Genomic DNA, 20,201 nt, shown 5'->3' on the forward strand with positions numbered 1-20,201 from the left:
GGTGCACAGAGTGGAATTAGGCTGTACACTAAATAAGGTTCCGTCCTAGCCGTGACAATTTGGTGACCAAAATCGGCAAAATCAGTTTCACGAATTTAGGATCTTGTCTTGCTTTACGGGGGCTTTGGCCATGAACTCAATGGGAACGGGATCTGGACCTTAGAATGCACCTCTGCAAACTGCACAGCGATTTTCTGATTTCACTGCCAGCACAACACCTGGAAGAACACTCGCAGCAAGGGCACAAAGACCTGAGAATGAACCAACTCCGCTACAGCCTTCTCTTTTAGGGAGACGTTCTCATTAGATAGAGAAACCATTAAAAAAAAAATGGGAGACGTACTTAAAATCCATTTGTGTGCGACAGAGGTAACGGGAAGACTGAATGTGAAAGCACAATATTTCTTCTGCTCTTTAGATTTCTTTCTGCTTTCTCTTTAAGGTGACCAAGATGTGAAAAGAATAAGTGGTAGCACTAATGAAGATGGTAGCTCTGATGACTGCCTATTATAATAGGATTTTAAAGCAACTGAGTTGTTCCCAAATGGATTTAAACCATTGCCATTCACAGAGTCACTTCTTTTCTACTTTCTGAATGTAATAGAAGGGGTTCCTTCAATCATTCCCTTCTGTATGCCACAGTTGATAGGGAGAACAGCTGGCAAAACAAATTTTTATAAGTGCAAGTGACTGCTGCTTTCAGCTGAAAATTGCTGAAACGAACTGAGCAGCAGACACAAATCTGACCTTTCTACAGGTTTTGCAGCATAGGACAAAAGAAATGGTCAGAAAATTCCAGGATTGTCCAATTGCTTACTTTAGCAATTTCAGCTCCAGAAAAATCAAAGGCACTGTGCTTCCTTCATAGTCCAAATTACTGATAACAGAACAGAAGTCCCTAAAATAGCCCACTGTGTACATAGCAGGCTTTATATTCGGGGTTTAGATCAGTGCTGTGCTACTCATCTTTTAAATATAGCATGAACTGCCTTTTCTGGTTCTAAGGGAGTCTCTTCCCACCATAATATCCCACAACACTGAGTAATAATTACATCCGCAGAAGCACATTAACCTTAGTGCTAGTGCTTACAACACCCATTTTGAAAGGAAAAGGTGTAAAACCCTCACGATTCGTTAAGTGGTAACCAATCTGTATTTCACAGATCTGTGTTTCTGCCTGCTACCGTGCCACAAAGATCTTTTTCACCTCACATCTTGAAAAAAAAACAACCCTTCCGGTGCAACTGAAACGCGAAAACACGGCTGAGAACGTTTTCCTCCGGGCCGCGTGGCCAACCCCCTTACCCAAGGAACTGCGCCCCAGAAGGTCCCACTTCGATGAGGCGGCTGGCCAGCCCTTCCCCTTCCACCATGGGGGGCATGGTGGCCAGCCGGTGGCGCTTCACCAGCCGGCAGGTCACGCGCGTCGGGGCCGTGCACTTGCGCGGGGGGATGATGATGCGCAGCCCGTTGTGCCGGCAGCCCCTCATGGCACCCCCGCGGGCGTCCACCATGAAGCTCACCAGGAAGCTGCAAAAACCAGGGAAAACCAGTCAGAGGCGGAGCTTATGGCATGTTCCACGGGTATGTTCCACATACGTAACGCGCTACGTATGTAAACGGGGCTCTTGCTCAAGAGGCACAATTAGAAAAAGCCTTTCTCCCATGGGAAGCGCCAAATCATGCTGAGGTCGTTTATTCATTAACGACTGCTACCTCAGTGTTCTTCACTGAAAGCCTTGTTTTACGGTGCTGCTGTTGGTAAAGTACCAGCAGACACCAATAAATGTGAGCCTGTATCACTCCTCGGTACCTGCAAACAACTGTGCTTAAAGTGGGCACTCATTAAATACTTCACAAGCAAATACATCCCATTGAAGGAAATTATTTATGATTCAAAAATATAAAGCCAATTGTGACAGGATGGCGTGGGATTTTTTTTTTTTGGGTTCTCAATATAATTTTATGATTATTTGGTCAAATATAATTTCTAACAAAAATAGGTTTGGATATTAAAAAAAAAAATAACCAAATTTCATTCTGGAGCATGTGGATACAATTCATACTCCATCAGTGGGGTTATCATAAAAAAATCCCAGCAAGTCATTTGTGCTTGAAGACATATTTTGGGTTTTGGTCAGACAACAATAGCTACAGGCTATTGTAGCTACGAGAGGTGTATAAACTGTGTAAGAGATTTATTTATGGATTTTTGTTTGTCTGTAGTACTTTGCACACCAATGCAGTGCCCCACTGGAAAACGTAGAGATGCACAAAGCCATCTACAGGGAGCCCTCTTCTAGCACAAGGGAAATTATTTTTTTCTTTAAGAGGGAGAAAAACATTTCATTTTGTTTGGAATTTCTTTTGTGCTTAATTTTTTGTAGTTCCACATATAACCAAACGTAGATTTTGACAGATTTGGGACATTGTTGGGAAAGGTGTAGAACTACTTCCTTTTTTTTTTTTTTTTTTTTTTTACTGGTTTATGACTTAGGATCATGCCTGATGTGGGATGGGAATGTCAGGCTGCTGGAAGTGAAAGTAAGAGTAGAGGAGACAGAACGGTGTCAGGCCTAGTTCTAGCCACTAAAACAGAATCATCTCATGGGGAGTCGCAGAAATGCAACTGAAGGACCTGCAACAGAGAAAATATACTCCCTTGTAACAGGAGTAACGAACACAGGGATTTTTCCACTGTCCCCTTGACCGTTCTGTGCAACAAACATTGCATCCATTCATTGTCCACACAAGGAATTCCACATGCTGTAAGAACACAACACTCGACACACCGTGCAAGTCAGAGGGATGGAGGATGGGAAGGAGCCACAAGCGCCAGTCGGAAGCACACCATGCACCACGGATGCCAGTCTGTCTCACACATGCAGTCTCCTAGTCTACTGCCATTCAGATACCTCTAGGCTTTGCTTAGTGTAAAACTCGGGGGTAGTACAACCATTATCTCATTCCTTAGAGCTTGGTGTTTCTGTGGTTTTAACAAGGGGGGAAAAAAAGAAAATGAAAACATTTTACAGCTTCCATTGTCGGGGGGGATTAGTTGAGAAGAATGGGAGCTTCCTTCACAAAATACATTCTTTATACGGGGTAAAGCACAGATGAAAGAAGAGCTTAAGAGACACTAAGTGCTCAATTGTTGCACTAATGCTCTCGGCTTGCACTGCAATCGCCCGGTAAGTGCATGAAGTGGTGTTATCAAAGTGGTGCTGTTTCGGAGAATTGGTGCAGCTCTCCAGTACAACGGGTGTTGTTTGAGGCAGTTAGTGACGCTGCTGGAAGAGGAGTTTCACATTTTAAAGCTAACACTGTGAGCAACACAAAAGCTCCCCCCGCAATTACCAGAAGCTCTGACTGAATTAAAGCAGCATTCACATTTTCTCATTGGGTAAGCTGTCACAAACACAATTCTAGGGAGTCAGTTATTCTCATTATTGACATAAAGACTGTGTACTTTAACATCAGGACCCCCTTTTGTCGCTGCCCAGTTAGTGCTGGGTCACCTATCTACCCTATATCCTCCTCAGCCTATCTCCACATGTGCCTCAGCAATGCCAAACCCACTGTTAAGTGCCAGAGAAAAATACACAGGAAAGGTGGGGCTCCAAACCAAACCATCTCCCTTCTATTAACATGGTTGCAACTCTTTCTCTCAGTTTAAGTTTACTGAATGTGCCTGCTGGCTCAGTAAATCTATCACAGAGTCATCTCTCACTGAGAGCAACCATTGCTCCAAAGAGTGGAAAAACAGGTAAGGACAAGTCTCACTGGAAAGAGGACACAAACATAACAATGGTTAAAATAAAGACAGTAAGACGTTATTATTATTATTCACTGTAAAAACAGCTGTTTCTATCATAAGGAAGATCTAAAGTAGTTATTCAGACAAGCACAGAATTGTGTGAGCACAGCACAGAAAGGTTAATGCCAATTATCACATTATGGAGGAGCCGGTTCACAAACCCAGCTAGTAATGCTACGAAATTCCTGGAAAACAGATTTTGGAGAAGTACCACAAATACAGTGCAAAGGAAAGAAACTGAGGGGGAAAATTTCTCAGCTCTAGACCTCAAGGGATAATACACTGACATAGGATTTGTAGAGCTGACACAGAGTGTAAAAACACATCCTTTTCCACCACACCACCCTGTTTATTTCCCACCTTGTTGCCATATCCATTTTGTCATGCACTTATTTAATCCAATTTCTTTCCATCTCTTTTTTTTTTTTAATCAGCACATTTCACATACTTTTGGATATGCAAGAGGGTGAAGCCAATAATTCATAATAATGCATTTTCTGAATCACAGCAGCCTCTTTTTCTGCCTATTTGCTACATAATAGGGCATCTGGAACGTGCCGTTACTGTTCCAGGACCGGAAAAGCTTTTCCCTTTGGAAGGAGTGTGTCTATCAATACACAGATAATTCATACAAAACTAATGCATGATATAAAATATGCTTTCTGAAATGTGCATTTGGGAAAGTGAAAAAATTGTATGACTAATAAAAGGGAAATATAAAATGCAAACTAATTATTCTGCTGCCCACGCGCACACACGTTATTTTTCCTCTCTCCAACACTTCTTTTACCAGTGCTGTTGAGTGACAAGGCTGAGATGGGAAGAGATTGCACTCAACAAATAAAACTAGCAGGAATAATTGGCAGATGAAGCCATCACTCTGCCAAGTGATACCTTATGGTGATAAATTCCCATGGTCAAAAAGAAAATGATGCGTAATAGCAGCATATTAATAACCCTAATTTCATATATACTCCCTGAAGCTGAGCAGGAAACTCAGAGCTTACCCCATGAGCCAACTGCATGGGGCACAACTAAAAGCACTATCAACCCTCTGTGTACAGAGAATGAAGAGGAGAGGGATCATTAAAGAGAAACACAAATGGTTCAAGAGGGGAAAAAAAGAAAAGAAAAGAAAAGAAGGTAAATAAAGGGGATTAAAGGAACTTTAACTTAAATTTTAATTAAGTGATGATTCAAAGTCAAAGCAGATTATGGGTAAAGGTGTATCTTTCTCAGTACTAAGACAGTCTTTGAGTAAGTTCCACTTCCAGTTTTAAAGGTTCTGATAGAAATGAAGTGTGACACAGACATGTGACCCCCACAGCCTTGCAAATTGGATCAATACTGAGCTTTCCTGGGATTTAGCAAGGTGGCAACATAACAGCCAAATCAATGAAACAAATCAGGTTTGGGGAAATCATTGCCTCCTTCTTTTAAAGAGAATGAAGGGGAAATGAGGACTATTTCTCTGAAGAAAAAAACAAAGTGCAAAAGCAATTATTTTATAAGAATCAGTTATAGACTGCAGGGGAGTCTATACATGCTTCTGTTAAACACACAGCAGTCAGCTCAAGTATCATCCACTGCCTTCTAATTTAGCAAGACTTACTCAAAAATTAGAGGCCATTTTGTTCTCCTCCACTTTAGAGCAATTAAAAACTACATACTTGCCATATGAAAGGTAACTACATCAAGTAACACTGGCTACAGTGCCCCTCTGGTTGAGGACACACACAAAGACCCCTAAATCTTTCAGGTTGTTTCCATGTCTTCTACAGAGAGTAGAGCAAAGAGAGATGGGGTTTCTAATGGCTTCACTTGGAACAAAACACAGACAATACTAAGCACTGGATAGAAGGACAAAAAGTTGGGGTGTATTTTCATGAAATTTGTATTTCAGATCAGAGGCTGAGTTACTCCCTTTGCTGATTTTATTCACATAGAATTAACTTGGTTTTATTCTGTACCTATCCTCATTTGAAAGAGAACAGCAGGATGAACAAATAAATTAAAAAAGGGATGTGTCAGTGCTGCAGGGGGTGAAGGAAAATACTTGTTGTGTGCTTTGTGAGGAGTCCCTGTCCTGTGAAGAGAGAGGCACAGCCTCAGGTGTTGGCACTCAAACACACGTCCCATTCTGCACAGTCACTGGGAGAGCCATGCAAAACCCAGCAGGGGAAGGGGCTTCCTGGGACAGGCAACAGTTCTTGGAACACACAGAAGAGGCAAAATCTACACCACCACCTTCATACACTCGGCTCAGGTACGATTATTCTCTCAGACTGTGCAGCCACACATGCGCTCATCGGGCAGCAGGAAACAAAAGCTCCAAGGAGAGCACATCCACTGGAGACACATGATAGAACTTTTCAGCATTAGGTTTTCTGAACTTAACAACAGAAACTGGGAAACAAGGAGATAGCAGCATTCAGTGTTAGTCGCAGTGTGAAGAAGCAGAAACGAACAATCAGGGTGCTTCAGCCATCCCAAAGTGTTCAGCAGGAGGAGGAGAACCCGGAGAGGCTGAAATTCCGAAAAAAGGCCTTGATCCAGCTCCCGCTGAAGTCAACAGCAAGTCATTCAACTACCTCAGCGTGCTTTCCAGCAGGCTGCAACTGTGCCATACAGAAACAAGGCAAAATACACATTCCAGGAGGACAAAAAACATGATCCTACGTGGGAAACTGCTATAGTATTGACTTCTGATAACATCCACTGCATTGGCCAGCTGCTGAGAGACTGAGTGACGTGGCCTAAAAATATGGGGTTGTAGTCTGGGGGTTCATTTAGCCATTTTACAGTTTTGCACAGCTGAATATTTAAGGAGATTTTCACCTTTCTACCGTCATGTTAAAGGAGCTGAAGAGGTGGCAATAAACACTCAGTTTTGCCAAGGGAAGATAATCTCCTTTGGGAATGCTCAGCTTCAAGCACTGATTAACTACCGCACAAAAAAAATACGTGTGGCATGAAAAATAATATACACTCAGCCTGGGCAGTTATTCTACTAGTTCAAATATGGTGGCACAACTGGGCAAATATGGCCTAGGGAGAGGCTCTGAAATATTCTTTATATAGACAACGAGATAAAAGGCCCACTTAATAATTTAACAATTACAGTGGTTTGTGTTGGGTTTTTACCTTCCTTTAAATATTAATATTAAAGCATGCCACGGACAAAGAAAGGGTATCGTTAAATAAACCAGTGGTTAAAACAATCTAGGAATGTATAAGGAGCTTTGTTAAGTTTTTTTTGCAGTGGACTTATTATGTGTTCAGAACTCTTTTGTTATAGATGACAAAGCAGAGGGAGAAAGTGGGCACTTAATGCATAAGAAGAGAAACAGGGCCACAGGTAACTATTCCTGCTAGTTAAACTGATTTTTTGTCTTGGCTAACGTGCACTATCAAAACACAAAAGCATCCTGAAGTGAGGTAAGAGGGGAGGATAAATAGGGTGGGTGAGAAGTGCAATGTATTAAAGAAAGAAATTATGCAGAAGTTCACCTGCTGTTGTCAAGATCAAGACATGGAGAAGAGCATCTGCAATAGAATAGATGATTTAACATCAAAAAGGAAAAGAAAGGGGGGGAGAAAAGAATGAGTTAAATAAAATACTGAAATACTGGGAAAAAAATGAAACCTATTTCTAAATCAAACACATGAACATATACATATATGTGCATATTCATTCCGTGTGAGAAGGCAGGAGTGAGCATGGGAAACGAGCCTAGGCAAACAGCCCTGGTTACAAACAGCCACTGCTACTACAGGAGTAAAATTCCAGTGATCTGGGCCCTCTCCAGACATTCTCCCACTGGAAGGTCAGATGCCTGAAATGCACAGTTAGATTCTGAAGAAACCTTTGAGGAGCAGATCAAGGGAAGTGCTGCTCGGTTCAGGCATCCACGTGTGAAACGTGGGCCATGATTTATCAGAGGGCAAGGAATCGAAGGTAATTCCAGCCAGTGTTCCTGATTACACCATGAATCATCATTTCTTTTCTTTGATTTCCCTATCTATAGCTCCCCCTCTTCTCCATTTCAACATGTTTCTTGTCCTCCTTTAAATTCCAAACTTTCAGTTTGACCTCTTTAGGCTCTCAGTAATCACTCGGTGTCACACGGACACTTAGTTTTCCAATGTCCCTTTTTCTGTGGATCTCCGTTGCCATTTTCTTCCATTAACACCAATTTGCTATTCATGAAACAAATCCGCTGTTTTTCCTTACTGTAACTTTCTGAACAAAGGTCATAAAGCTACAGCAAAATTTGAAGCCATTCAGACTTTCAGATTTAAGAAATGACTATCAGCTGGTCGCTGCCAGGTCCTGTTTCCATAAAGATTTCCAGGAAATCAGTCTCACATTGGGAAAAGCAATGTTATGGATTCAAAATACAACACTTGAAATAGATTTTGATTACCTTGTTAGCAAAGATCCAGCCTCCTTTTTTGCAGACATGCAGCTAAGAATGATAATTCACATTATTTGTCACAGTATGAGATGCCCACTCCCTCATCCTTCACCTTTTTTCATTTATGGAGGCAAGGACTTCCAGGAAGACAAACTCACTAATAATATCCCAACTTTTTTTTTCAAGATAGAAGCACTGATACTCTCAAATCATCAAATAGTCAAATAGGGACTTCTCCATCAAATTATATATATTCAATATCTTTCATTAAATAGGAGTTTTACTGTGAGCAAGTCAGAGCTGGAACATCTGCAGAGCTGCTACATGTTTTCTCCAGAACACAAAATCAAGTTAATATCAAAGCCTGGACCCAAAGCTAAATGCTGCAAGCAAAAAGAAACCTTTAGTTCAGTGATTTTTTTGCCTTTCAACTTGAAGAAAATTTGTTCTTCCACAATAGGATATGGTGAGGTATGAGAGTAACACTGTGAAACATATTTGAATTACGTAGGTGTAGTTCTGTCTGTCACAACACTTCAACAGGAAATTATAAATAGTATCTCCTAATATTAACAGTAAAGTGATAAAACTCTTATATTATCGGATATTTAGCACCTAAACTTTCTGGTATATTCAGAAGTCCTTAACTTAGCTCAATATGTAAGATCAGATTTTTTTATCAGGAGAAGCAAATCTGATTCGCTGAAAGGGAGTTTAAATGCAGGAATTTATATTTTTACCTTCAGCCAATGCATGAAACTACTCAGAAACTGTCAGCTGTGTAAAATGTCCAAGAGATCTTTATGTTGAGATTTTGAGCACCACAGGTATGTCACCTCTTAAGAGAGAAACGTTTTCTGGGTTTTGTAACGGTTGCCAATGACTCTGACAAAAGATCTTGCTTTTCCTTCCTTACTGATGAAATTATCAACGCATTGAAACAACAGTTATGTTCACTTTTGAAGTGGACAGTTAAAGCATTTTCCCCTTCTGAAAGTTCAGACATGGAAGGGGTTTTGGTTAGTTATGCAAAGGTTGAAATATGTGCCTGTGAAATTCCACACCGAGAGAACAGTTCTCTCTGAATTTATGCCTTTGCTGGGGGTGTTACACTGTGATCCACAGAAACACTTCCCTACAACGGGACATCAGTAAGAACCCAACAACAATTTGGGGTTTACCACTGAAACAGTGCAGGGCGTAATTTTTTTCCTTAGATTGCACAGAACACAAACTTAAAATCTTCTGTGACTTAAAATCTTCACGTCCAATGCCTTGCTGATAAGTTATTTCACAATCTGAATTCAATACATTTTCAGTGTCTTGGGCAAAATCAAGGCCAGACCTTTGCCCAAGGCCACTGACTGTTTATACAGGATTTCTTTGAAAATTCTAAGAGTTTTCTTTCATGGTAGATAAATACTCTTCCACTGCATGCACCCAAATGTTAGCAGTGCTGCTGGTTCAGAAGAACCTACTAATAGTGTGTGTCTGCGTGTGGAGGAGGGTGTGGGTGACAAGAGGAGTATAAATGACAAATATATTTGTTGTTCCAGTACTGCTACAACTGTTTCACTTTCAAAAGCAAACTCTAGCAGTCAATGTGCTTTGCTAAAAAAAAACAGATATATACCCCAACAGTTTATGATGATTTGATGACTTGCACAAGTCTAAACAAGATAAAAATGAAGTGGTGTACGGTCTTTTCCAAAGGCCGGGGAATCATTATTATAGGTTTCTTTATTACAATATTTCCAAGTGGTATGTATAGAAAGAGGAACATAATTTGTGCCATGTTAAAGGTCACTATTTAATATAAGGCTTCAGGAGTGTTGCTCCTATTTAATTCAGATATCTTCTCCTACCAACAGCATCCTGATCATCCCAAAAGATCAAAATATTACTAATATAATTTAAAAGAAAATCATAAAATTACTGCACATCCAAAAAATAAATGCCACTCTCCTAGAAAGTCCTTAGTTCATCCTCTGCAATCACAGGCAAGACCTATCTTTCTAAAAGGGAAAACTAATACATCCTTTGGAAAAAATATGGAATCTATATAGGGTTAGAATAAAGCACCAAAGCCATTTTAAAGCTTACCAGCATATATAAAAACACATACATACTTTACATATTAAGTATTTTCATTTCATTTGTTAGTTGTAGAGCTCATGAAAAGCAAAATCCAAACAACACTGGTCACAGCCAAGTATCCTCCTATCAGCCAACAAAAATACTTCTCATCTATGTCACATCAAGCCATTTGCAATCACAGTTATGACAATACTGTTCCTCCTCTAGACCTGTCATTCCAAATGGGACTCCAGTGCTATGTTTCAAAAGATATGGACTGTAAGACAGTTGCAAAGTCATTTGAGATCAACAAAACTCATCTTTCCCCTTGTGATGTCCAGCCATGCTGTGTACAACGCAGTGCCACAGAAGTTAGAGGTTTTTTAATTACATCAGTTCTTTTATGAACTCATCTGCACATTTCTAATCAAACCTCATGGCAGAACACAAGTGTAGAACTCAGTGTGAAAAACAGAATTACTTAAAACACAGTAAGTAGGAGCGTTTAAAAGGCCAGCCAGGATAAGTTTTCTAAGCATGAACTTGGCTGGGCCTGCACTTTGACCTGCCTTATGCCACGACAATGGGCTTGCCTAAATGCAAATGCTTATGAAGAGTCAGTTGTGAGAACACATGAAGAGAGTGCCCAAATATACACAAAGCACACACGATGTTAGGGTTGCTTGTCTATTCCTGCAAACACCAGAGTCGGTGCTCACCTAAACTACTCCACTAGCACGGTAAGTACTCATCATCTGGAATGATTAGGCCCTTGATCTCAATTATTGCTAATTCCAAAGAGGCAGTGATTTATTTCGCCATAAAATTCACACAATTCCTGGGTGTATGTGTCAATTATCTTATTCATTCCTCTTGAACTTGACTCAGGGCTCACTAACTTGCAGCAATTTCAGTGAACAGTCATGGTACTCAGGTTTGCTTGATTGTCAGAGCTTAAAGAGATCATAACTTATTGACAGCTCCAGGAGGTAAGGAATTAAAATACAGCTCATAGTTAAGCATTAGTTGAAGCTGCTGCCACTGCAGGTACTCTCCCATTTTTAAGTAAAATGCTAATTGATACACTCACCCTGAGTGAATAGGGCTGGAAGAAAGAGCCACATTGTCCAAGTTTTCAGGGCCCCAGCTTAAGCGATAGGAATTCCTTTCAGCTTCTTTGGCCAGAGTTGTTACCTTGGGAAGCAAAAAAAAAAAAAAAAACCCAACCCTTTTTACTGCAACGAAATCAAATAATCAACCAAACAATAAGATTTATTTTGCTTAGCAGTGCCTAAAGCACAAATTTTTTTTAAAAGAAAACAAAGGGGTAAGAATAGCATCAAGATATTAAAAACCCCTTATTGTAACATTCTGCACTTGCTTAAAGGAATCCTGTGTTAGTGGTATCAGTGAAATGAATGCTGTGATTTACCAAGAAGGCATTTCCTAAATCTCTTTTTTTAACTAAAAGCATGTTTCAGGAGCGCATCTTTGAGTACAATGGCTGTGAGTTCACTAGAACGTTTAGCGCGATGGCTGTACCAACATTCAAAAATCAGTTAAAATGGAGAAAACATTAAGAACACAGTCCTTATAACTCACACAGCTCAGCCACTTATTCTGGAACAGAGTGTAACACTGCACAGTACAATATGCTGTTAAATATCAGCAAAAACAGAGAGACTAGTACTCAAATAAACAAGCAGCAAACACCACACAGACTCATAAGTGCGATTTACACCGAGATCTTTTTCTCTGCCCCGACTTCTCCCGGCACCGAGCGAGTCCAGGGGGTTTTCTCTTACCTGCTGGCTGGGGATCACCACGGTGTCGTCGATCATGGCGCTGTCCCGCAGGTAGGAGGCGTGGCTCAGGGTGTGGGACCTGTCTGAACTGAAGGACCGCAGGCTGGCAGGTTGGTAGGATGCCATAGCAATGCATCAGCAGCACAGATGATGTTGGGAAGGTGTCATGACAGAGCGAGTGGGAGAATGAAAGAAGCGTGCAATTAGCGACGGGATGCAGCTTCCAGGGGGAGCAGATCCCAGTCCCGGGGGAACACGGCGGGGCTGTGCCACCTCCCCGACCACGGGCCACAAAGCCTCTCCACTGACTCAGTTGCTTACTCACAGATACTTTAGGCTTGGCTTTGCGGCATTGATAGTTTCCTTACAACAAAATGCATTAATTTATTTTAAGCAAGGCTCTCTGGAGAAAGCTCTCCACTACGTCCCACAGACCACTGCGGAAAACCAGAACGCTGCCACCTGAAGAAAAGCTGGAATGACTCTTGCCCCCTGACCTACTCTCTCCCCTTAAAACTGTAAATAAGTAAGCCTGACGTTGTCCCCTGGAAGGTACACACGGCAAGGTGAAGTGTGGCCAGTCACAAGCTCCCGTGGAAAACAGGACTGTTCCTGTGAATGCCAGCAGCATCTTTAGGGAGGCAGTCCAAATGGGAGCACGGATCTCGCTGTGAGTACGCACAGCTCCACAGAACACTGGTTGCTGTAGCAATGAGAGGTGCAAGGCAGTAAATAAGCTGCTTCCAAGCGCTGGCTCAGAATGTAACTGCAGCATCCACCAGCAAAAAGCAAAGAAAAAAAAAAAAAACCATACACACAGGACGCCACAGAAGGACATATTGAGGTAAATGGGGTTTCTGCTACCAAACAGCACTAGTTTTGTCCCTTCGATATTCACTGGCTGCGGTTTTACAGGAGTGGTTTTTAAAAACAGATCAGCCACCTTCAGATGTTGTACGTGTACTCTGTGACAGGTCTAGAGGAATATAGTGCATGTAACTGAAGGCAGTCGTTTTGTTTTCCTGGCTTACACATCCGTGAGTAGTACTCAGAATGACTAATATGCGGGATCAGAACAACAGGCCATTTATCTGGATACGCAGATTTTTAAAGGATAATTCATTTTCAGAAGTTAGCAAGTCATGCATTCACTACAGACATGAGTTTCAAGTGCTTTAAGTGCAGTTCAAATACCATCTGATTCAGACCACTCAGCCTTTTTTAACAATAGCTACATTCACTCAGGTTTGGGGTTTTTGATCCATTTTTAGAAGCAAACGGTTACCTCATTTTTATTAGAAATATATGACATGGAAGAAAAATGAATGTTCTGGATGACTGACTCATACCAAAGGCCTGTTTAGCATCCTAGATGGACTGTACAAAACTGGAAGCCAAGACAGGCACTACACAAGGATCAGGCTTTGGAAAGTCTTGAGAAAAAACGAAACCAACATCTGTTCTTTGGCTGAGAAATGAGCCTCAGTAGCAGACCCCATTTGCCCTCATTATCCTGTGTTCATTTTCACATTTGACACTTCCAGAACTGCTTTGCTGTGCCATGCAATGCTCGTGAAAGAGTCACCATCCAAGTTGTAGGTTCTGCTATTCAGCTACTGTCATGCCCTGGACAGACACTGAATGAAAGGAAGCCTGAACTAAAGTTGGCTGGTTATCTCCACGGTGATTTTGTCCATCTTCACTGCTACTACCACCACTACAAGTATATATCCACTATGTACTACCTGTACATAAGCTCCAGTAAATACATTGAGGGTATGGGCTTTATCCACAGGCACACACATGACTGAGGTTTGCAGCTAATTAGAGGTTTAAATTTCCTTCTAAACTCAATTTCAAACCTAGTGTTCAGATGGCACTGCCCCTCTCTGTGTGATGGACCAGCTAAACCAAGAGCAAACCAGTAGTTACAGACTCAGAAATAAAGGCACTTCAGGAATCCTTTTAAATAAAATAAAATAAAAACCTACCTAAATCAGAGCCAAAAATACCATCTAAATATAGATTCTTTCCAAATCTGGTTGATGAATTTTAAGTCACAGAAGCTGTGGGGTCAATAACATTCAGCCACAGAGATGGAACTGTGGAACCCAGGAATGCTACAAAGCTCCTGAACGTAAGAGTGTGCCTTATGTATCACCCTTCTCTTCTAAGCCCTGAACAAGGCCCAGGTTATATCCAGAAAATATAGGCAGCATTCCTTAGCCTAGTTTCTGGATACCTGGGAGACCACGTTGCAGTGCACATCCACCAGCCCAGAGAGATCTAACAAGCTCTGGTCCAGTCAAATGTAATTCCTGTTGAAGTATATGTTGTTTCAGAGGCTGAGAAAAAACCTGGTATCACTGAAAACTGTACAAATCAACCTTGAAAACACTTTCCAACAGCAGCATCGTTCATTTGGTCCTCCAAACCAACTTTCTGGCATACAGCAGGCCTCCAAAGTGGATGAACACAGACAGGTGCCACAGAAGGGTATAGAGACAACAGGTGTTCATGCTATGTGATACCTACCTGGGCATGATGCTAATGAAAGCATATGGAAAAGAAAGGAAAATGAAGGGGAGAGAGAAATAAAATAAATAGGGAAGATGGTTACAAATGAAAAATATATGTTTTGAAATCAAATTGATCAATGCATAAGGTTTACATGAGTCTAGACTGCTAATACTGTTCTGCTTTACTGAATTTCTTGGAAAACCAAAGTCAGTATAATGCAATGAAAATCACATTAAAGCAAAGGTAAAACAATGGAACCAATCTCTGTGAAAATTCTTAAAACCAGTAACCTGAAGGTGACAGAAAACGAGACCATGGAGTTAGAAAGACCTTTTTCTTCTTTCATTATTTCTCCCTTTATAATTTTGCTTCATTTCAGTATAATCACTCTAAATGGGAGCTTAACTTAAACTGGCTTAACATCTGCGTGCACAATCATTTGTACACATCATCTTAAACAAAATCTTTGTTGCCACGGAAAGAACAAAAGGGTTTGACTTTAGGCACTCTGCTGTAGTTCATAAACTTCCTCTAGGAGTTAAAAAGCCTGCACAATCACTTTGTTGTCAGTAGACTCACTGGAACTGCCTAAAAACCAGCAAAGACTCCAGGCTTGTGAGACCTGAATGATGGGATTTACACATGCTGTGAGGAAAACCAAACTGTTTCCTGACATCTTTTGTTCCAGGAGCAATTCACAGCCTACTGAAGTAAACAGAAGGGATCCTACTGATTCCACTGAGCTTCGGAGATGCTGCCAGAATAACAATCAAGACTGGAAAACGAGGTAGGTTAAAAATTCTGTTGCCAAGACTTCCACTTTTTTCTTTTATTCCCTTTAGTGTACCCCAGTTCTTAAAGGCAGTAAGTCCGGAGACACTGCTGACTTACAGCAGACATTTCACACCCAAGAGTGCCTGGGTAGCTATTCAGAACTAGAACTGTGGGTGTTCCTCTGCCAGCTCGAGTGAGAGACCCTGAAAAGGGGATTTCAGATGTTTGTAACAAAATGAGTGTGGAATTATCACAAGAAAAGCGATGTATCCAGACAAATACCTGTCTGATCGTCCTCCTTCCAAGCTGTACCTCAGGTAGTTCATACCATCCAAGAACTGGCTGCTTGGCAAAGAGTCATCTCCCAGTTCCCGGAGGTCTTCTGGCCTAAGGTACTCTCCCCCATCTCCTGTCATTGTGTCATCACCTGTAAATCAATCACAGAAGGAACAGAGCTCAGCACACACAGGGGTGTGACTCCATCTGCACAGAGGGATCCAACAGCTGGACAGCACAGTCAACAGGAAGGCATTTCTCACTCAGGAAACACTGCAAACCACAAGCAATTAATATACATAATGACACTGCCACATCAAGCAATATATTAAAAAAAATTGAAATCAAGGTGATTAATCAATTAGATTTAATCTATTTTTTGCTGTTGCACGTACTGGTAAGGGGCACATTTCTTTGCTATTCTCTAAAGTCTCTCTGTTCCTTAAATCTATTTCAGCTCTCTGGTCACAGCTGTGCTTTATCCCAGCCTGACAGTTTATGGTTAAATATCCCCACTTATTTGACTGTAATCTGTTTGTTTGCAGAAGAAAACATATTTTCTGTGGCCTTATGCCTTATAGTTTCAAATCCTAATTTAAACTCTCCGCTGTCCAACCTCCACATCATATGAGGCTCTCTCACCCATGTTACAAGATCCCTCTGTGATCAGCAACAAAATTCTCATTTCTAAAACACAGCAACATCCTGAAACTGGAAATAAGCTCACCTGCATAGATGGGAATGATCATTATTCAGAAAAGTAATTCCTAACGAATCACAGCCTAAATGACCATTCTGACACAGTAACCTTTATGCATATACTCTGAACAACAGGGTTTAATCTTTTTTTTTTAGGCCCAAAATTATTTTCCCCAGGAAATTCTGTCTATATGAAGTCACAGTTTGCTTTCCCCAGCAGACTAACAAAACAGATCCCATTGCCAAGCAACACGTAGATGTTTCTTTTCATTCCCATTTGCAAGATGCCTTCTCTCCACAGTTTCTTCCTGGATATTTCAGTCATTTTCCCAATTACTGGATGAGCCTGCCAGACCCTATGCCATGGATGGCTTCAAACTTTCTCATTTTCTAAGCTGTGTGGGCAAACTGGAGGTCATCTTGATATTTGTTTTCACAAAAAAAAAAAATCAAGCTACTTTTACCAGCTTGATGTTTCAGCTAAGAAATAAGTGATTTGTTATTTGCCATCTAAAACTAAGTAAACTTTGGGGTGGTTAAGACCTTTTTTTGTATACACTAATATTATATGTAAAAATGAGGCTTGACTCTTTTCAGTGTAACAACAAGAGCTCTTGAAAATTCCATCTGCCCACATTAAGAGGGAGAAACTGGGCACGGTTTCACAGAAAACAATAAAATTCATTTAATCATTTCATGTTTCCTGTCTTCTGACAGACGCTGCCTCCTGTTTCTTGGGAATGTCACTTTATAAAGCACAGGGCTTAGTGAAAACTTGGAAGATATTAAGGCAATGCTGTTAATCAAACAGTAAAAGGAATTCCAAGCTATATTTCAAATAAGCTAGATAATTATAATCATGCCAGACATTCCATCTATGAAAGAAACAAAGGCAAAATCTTCACCGCTTTCATCACACCCACATCCTTTAAAAAAAAAAAAAAAATCCAAAGTCTGCTCTTATTCCAGCTTTGGCCTCTCATCTAAGAGTTGTCAATACCAGGCCTAAGTACCTCTGTTTGATGTGCTGGGAACATCTGCAAACAGTAACCAGACTATCCATGGATATCCTTCAATAGCGGACTAATCTTGAGGGAACTAGAAGATAAAGTCACTCCCCACCAGCCCTTTGTGCCCTTCCACCTTTCCGTAATGAGATGAACTCCCAAGAAGTTCCTTATAGTACATGAAGGGGAAAACCACATACTTAAGCCTCAGTGATTGCATATTCAGCTGACCAAGGCCTTCCTTACGCAGCAGATCTTAGCAGATGGTAGCTTTGTAGCCATACAAGAAATTATCCTTTTTAACTGTGCCAGAAACGATTTGTCTGCCATCACGTTCCCCATCAAATTAATGCCAGGAACATTTTCACCACTCACACTAAGCAGTCTGGAACAAATATAACCCTTGACACTGGTGCTCCACTGTTTGCAGTGGCCACCTGTGAACTCACAAGCAGATTTTGAGGAGTCACCTGCTTAGTGATTTATCTTCTATTTCCTAGAGAGAACACCTTCCCAGCTGAACCCCTGCACTTGCTGCTGCCGCTGTCTAATGTTTGAACACAGTTCTGAGCATTTTAAATCATGGAACAGACTACTAAGTGACACAGGATACATTCTGAGATCACACATCTGCTTCTTCAGCGAGAGCTTGGCTGGACACACAGGATTTTACTGAACCCCAGGAACTGGAGACCCACACTGATAGGGCTGTACTGACATCTGCAGAGTCAACTCGTTTAGGGAAGGCTCAACAAAGGCACTTCCTACCATTCCTACGCTGCTTCTGCTCGTAAATGAACTGCAAGACACAACTGCCGTATGAGAATTGCTCTGGAATTGTTTCTCACAAAACACAGAGAAAATGTAAGCAAAAGTTAAAAAAAAAATAAATAACGAAAGGGGTCCGTGTCAAACTGCCAGAAATCGCTTCTAATAGATGTTTTTAAAGCCAGATACAGTTATGTGAGTTTGCCAAAATTGTTTTCTCTACAGCATGCAGATAAGTCTACAGTTCACCACAGAAGTGCTGCTCCTTAAAGGTAACAGATGGAGAAGGGAGAGCTACAGCAAGAACAATTTTTATGGAATGTGTATACTCCAGAGTTTCTGTGACACTTTCCTTGGACACCTTCACTTCCCTAAAGTCAATTCTCCACCTAATGGCCCACACTAGAAGTTTCCCTGGATTACAGTTTGGCTAATGCTTTAAATTTTCTTTACTTTTAGCCAGTCAGGAAAGCAGGGTTTCATGTGTGGTTTCCTGCGGGGTTTCAGATATTAATACACTGAAGAGTTCCTGGCTCCAACTTTAAGTTCCAGGATTAATTAAGGAAATTAAGTTTTCCCACTAATTAAGGTGCTCCTGCAGAGGAATTATGTGCCTGTACACCAACAGTGAACTGTGCCCATTTCTCACACATATGCAGCAGCATTTGCTACTCCAAGGCCACGTGGGGAGGCACCCAGCAAATTCACTGTTGTATTTTAGCACTGTGGGGTTTTTTTTTTTCCTTTTTGATCAGAAATGTGATCCAATCAGGTATGGATTAGCTGTGAACTGCTTCCTGGAAATCTCAGATCACATTATGATGTCCTTAAGCGACACAGCAGTTCACAGACCTGCCACCCTGTCACTGATGCACATCCATGAAGGGACAGCAAATCCTGCTTTTACACAGAAACTATTACAGCGACTATGTTCAAACCAGGCACAGGGTTGACTCCTCAGCAATTTCTGCACAAGTTTCCCTCATGAAAAGGACAATTTTTGTTCTACTGATACTGGGATTCCAATGGGTTTTTGAGAGTCCATTGACTACTTGCACATGAAAACCTCTGTCTATCCCTTCTCTGCAATTGAAATATCAGCATTAATTACTGTTTGGTGTGAGCTGACCTTCATGGTCATGCCCATCTCAGGCCATGCTGCTTCTGACAGTGGTGTCTCACCTTCTACTTCAGCCTTTCTAGTCCCTTCTGCCTGCAAAAGTCAGCTGGCCAGAAAACAACTTGTCAGCACAAACAAAGAGATGAATCTGCAGACTGATCAGTCCTCTGGGTTGGTTCACCACATGGTGAAACGTTTGTGCTGCCAGAATGGAGGATGTGGGGAACCACGGTCAGAACCTGAGGCTGCTTCTGCAGCAGCCAGAACTTAAGTCTCGAATAGGAAGTGAATCTACAACTTTGGAAAATTAGCTGGAGATGAGGAGGCTCACAGAGAAACTAATGAGAGCTCTTGAACACCCTTTTAAAATAATGCATGGAACGAGTGCATAGAAGCATATTAATATATGGGAGAAAAAAACACAAACCAGGTTCCTGTCTTTTCTAGATGTTCCTCTGTGTCAACACTGACTCAGCCCTAACAAAAACATCTGCTTGTGCTCAACTTCACTAATTCTCTAGACATCACTAAAATACATTTCAGGAGATGCTTTGCAGTAATTCCCCTCTGCTACTCTAAGGATCCCTTGGGGGCCAAGTGTTTCTTTTGTGGCAACAGCTTTAAAGGAACTCAACTTTGCAGCAACACTCACAGCCAAGGCAGATGCAAAGATAAAAATGCACAGGTTCTTTTAATGCAACTGTATCCACACCAAGCATTTCTGCTGGCGTGGGTGTAAGTAACAGCTCTGCCTATGGGAATTCGTAGTGCAATCCCCATTGATGGGGATCAAATGCCATTAAAAATAAATAAATTATCTAGTTCTGTTCAAAAGAAAGATTATTTTTTTCCAGGTATTGTGAAAGGTAAAGAATTCTGAATAATAATACATAGGATAAACAGGAAAATGCTGCAAGAAAA

The 20,201-nt window shown here is 41.2% G+C and overlaps 1 protein-coding gene across 22 annotated transcripts in view; it reads right to left on the reverse strand.

Moving 5' to 3' along the window:
* ANK2 (ankyrin 2) overlaps positions 1-20,201 on the reverse strand; it is a 191,637-nt gene that overhangs the window by 48,013 nt on the left and 123,423 nt on the right. For 9 of the 22 annotated variants that reach the window (XM_032684754.1, XM_032684751.1, XM_032684749.1 and 6 more), the window contains 4 exons: positions 15,693-15,837; positions 12,117-12,219; positions 11,402-11,505; positions 1,306-1,530 (listed from right to left, as the gene is read on the reverse strand). In XM_032684754.1, the coding sequence (XP_032540645.1) occupies positions 1,306-1,530; positions 11,402-11,505; positions 12,117-12,219; positions 15,693-15,837 (577 nt within the window). Of the gene's footprint in view, positions 1-1,305; positions 1,531-7,327; positions 7,364-8,244; positions 8,287-11,401; positions 11,506-12,116; positions 12,220-14,651; positions 14,664-15,692; positions 15,838-20,201 lie in introns of all 22 variants that reach the window. The other 13 variants (XM_032684755.1, XM_032684752.1, XM_032684748.1 and 10 more) reach the window with 5 other exon arrangements.

The sequence above is a fragment of the Chiroxiphia lanceolata genome, chromosome 4, assembly GCF_009829145.1.
Source record: "Chiroxiphia lanceolata isolate bChiLan1 chromosome 4, bChiLan1.pri, whole genome shotgun sequence".
NCBI classification, from domain to species: domain Eukaryota; kingdom Metazoa; phylum Chordata; class Aves; order Passeriformes; family Pipridae; genus Chiroxiphia; species Chiroxiphia lanceolata.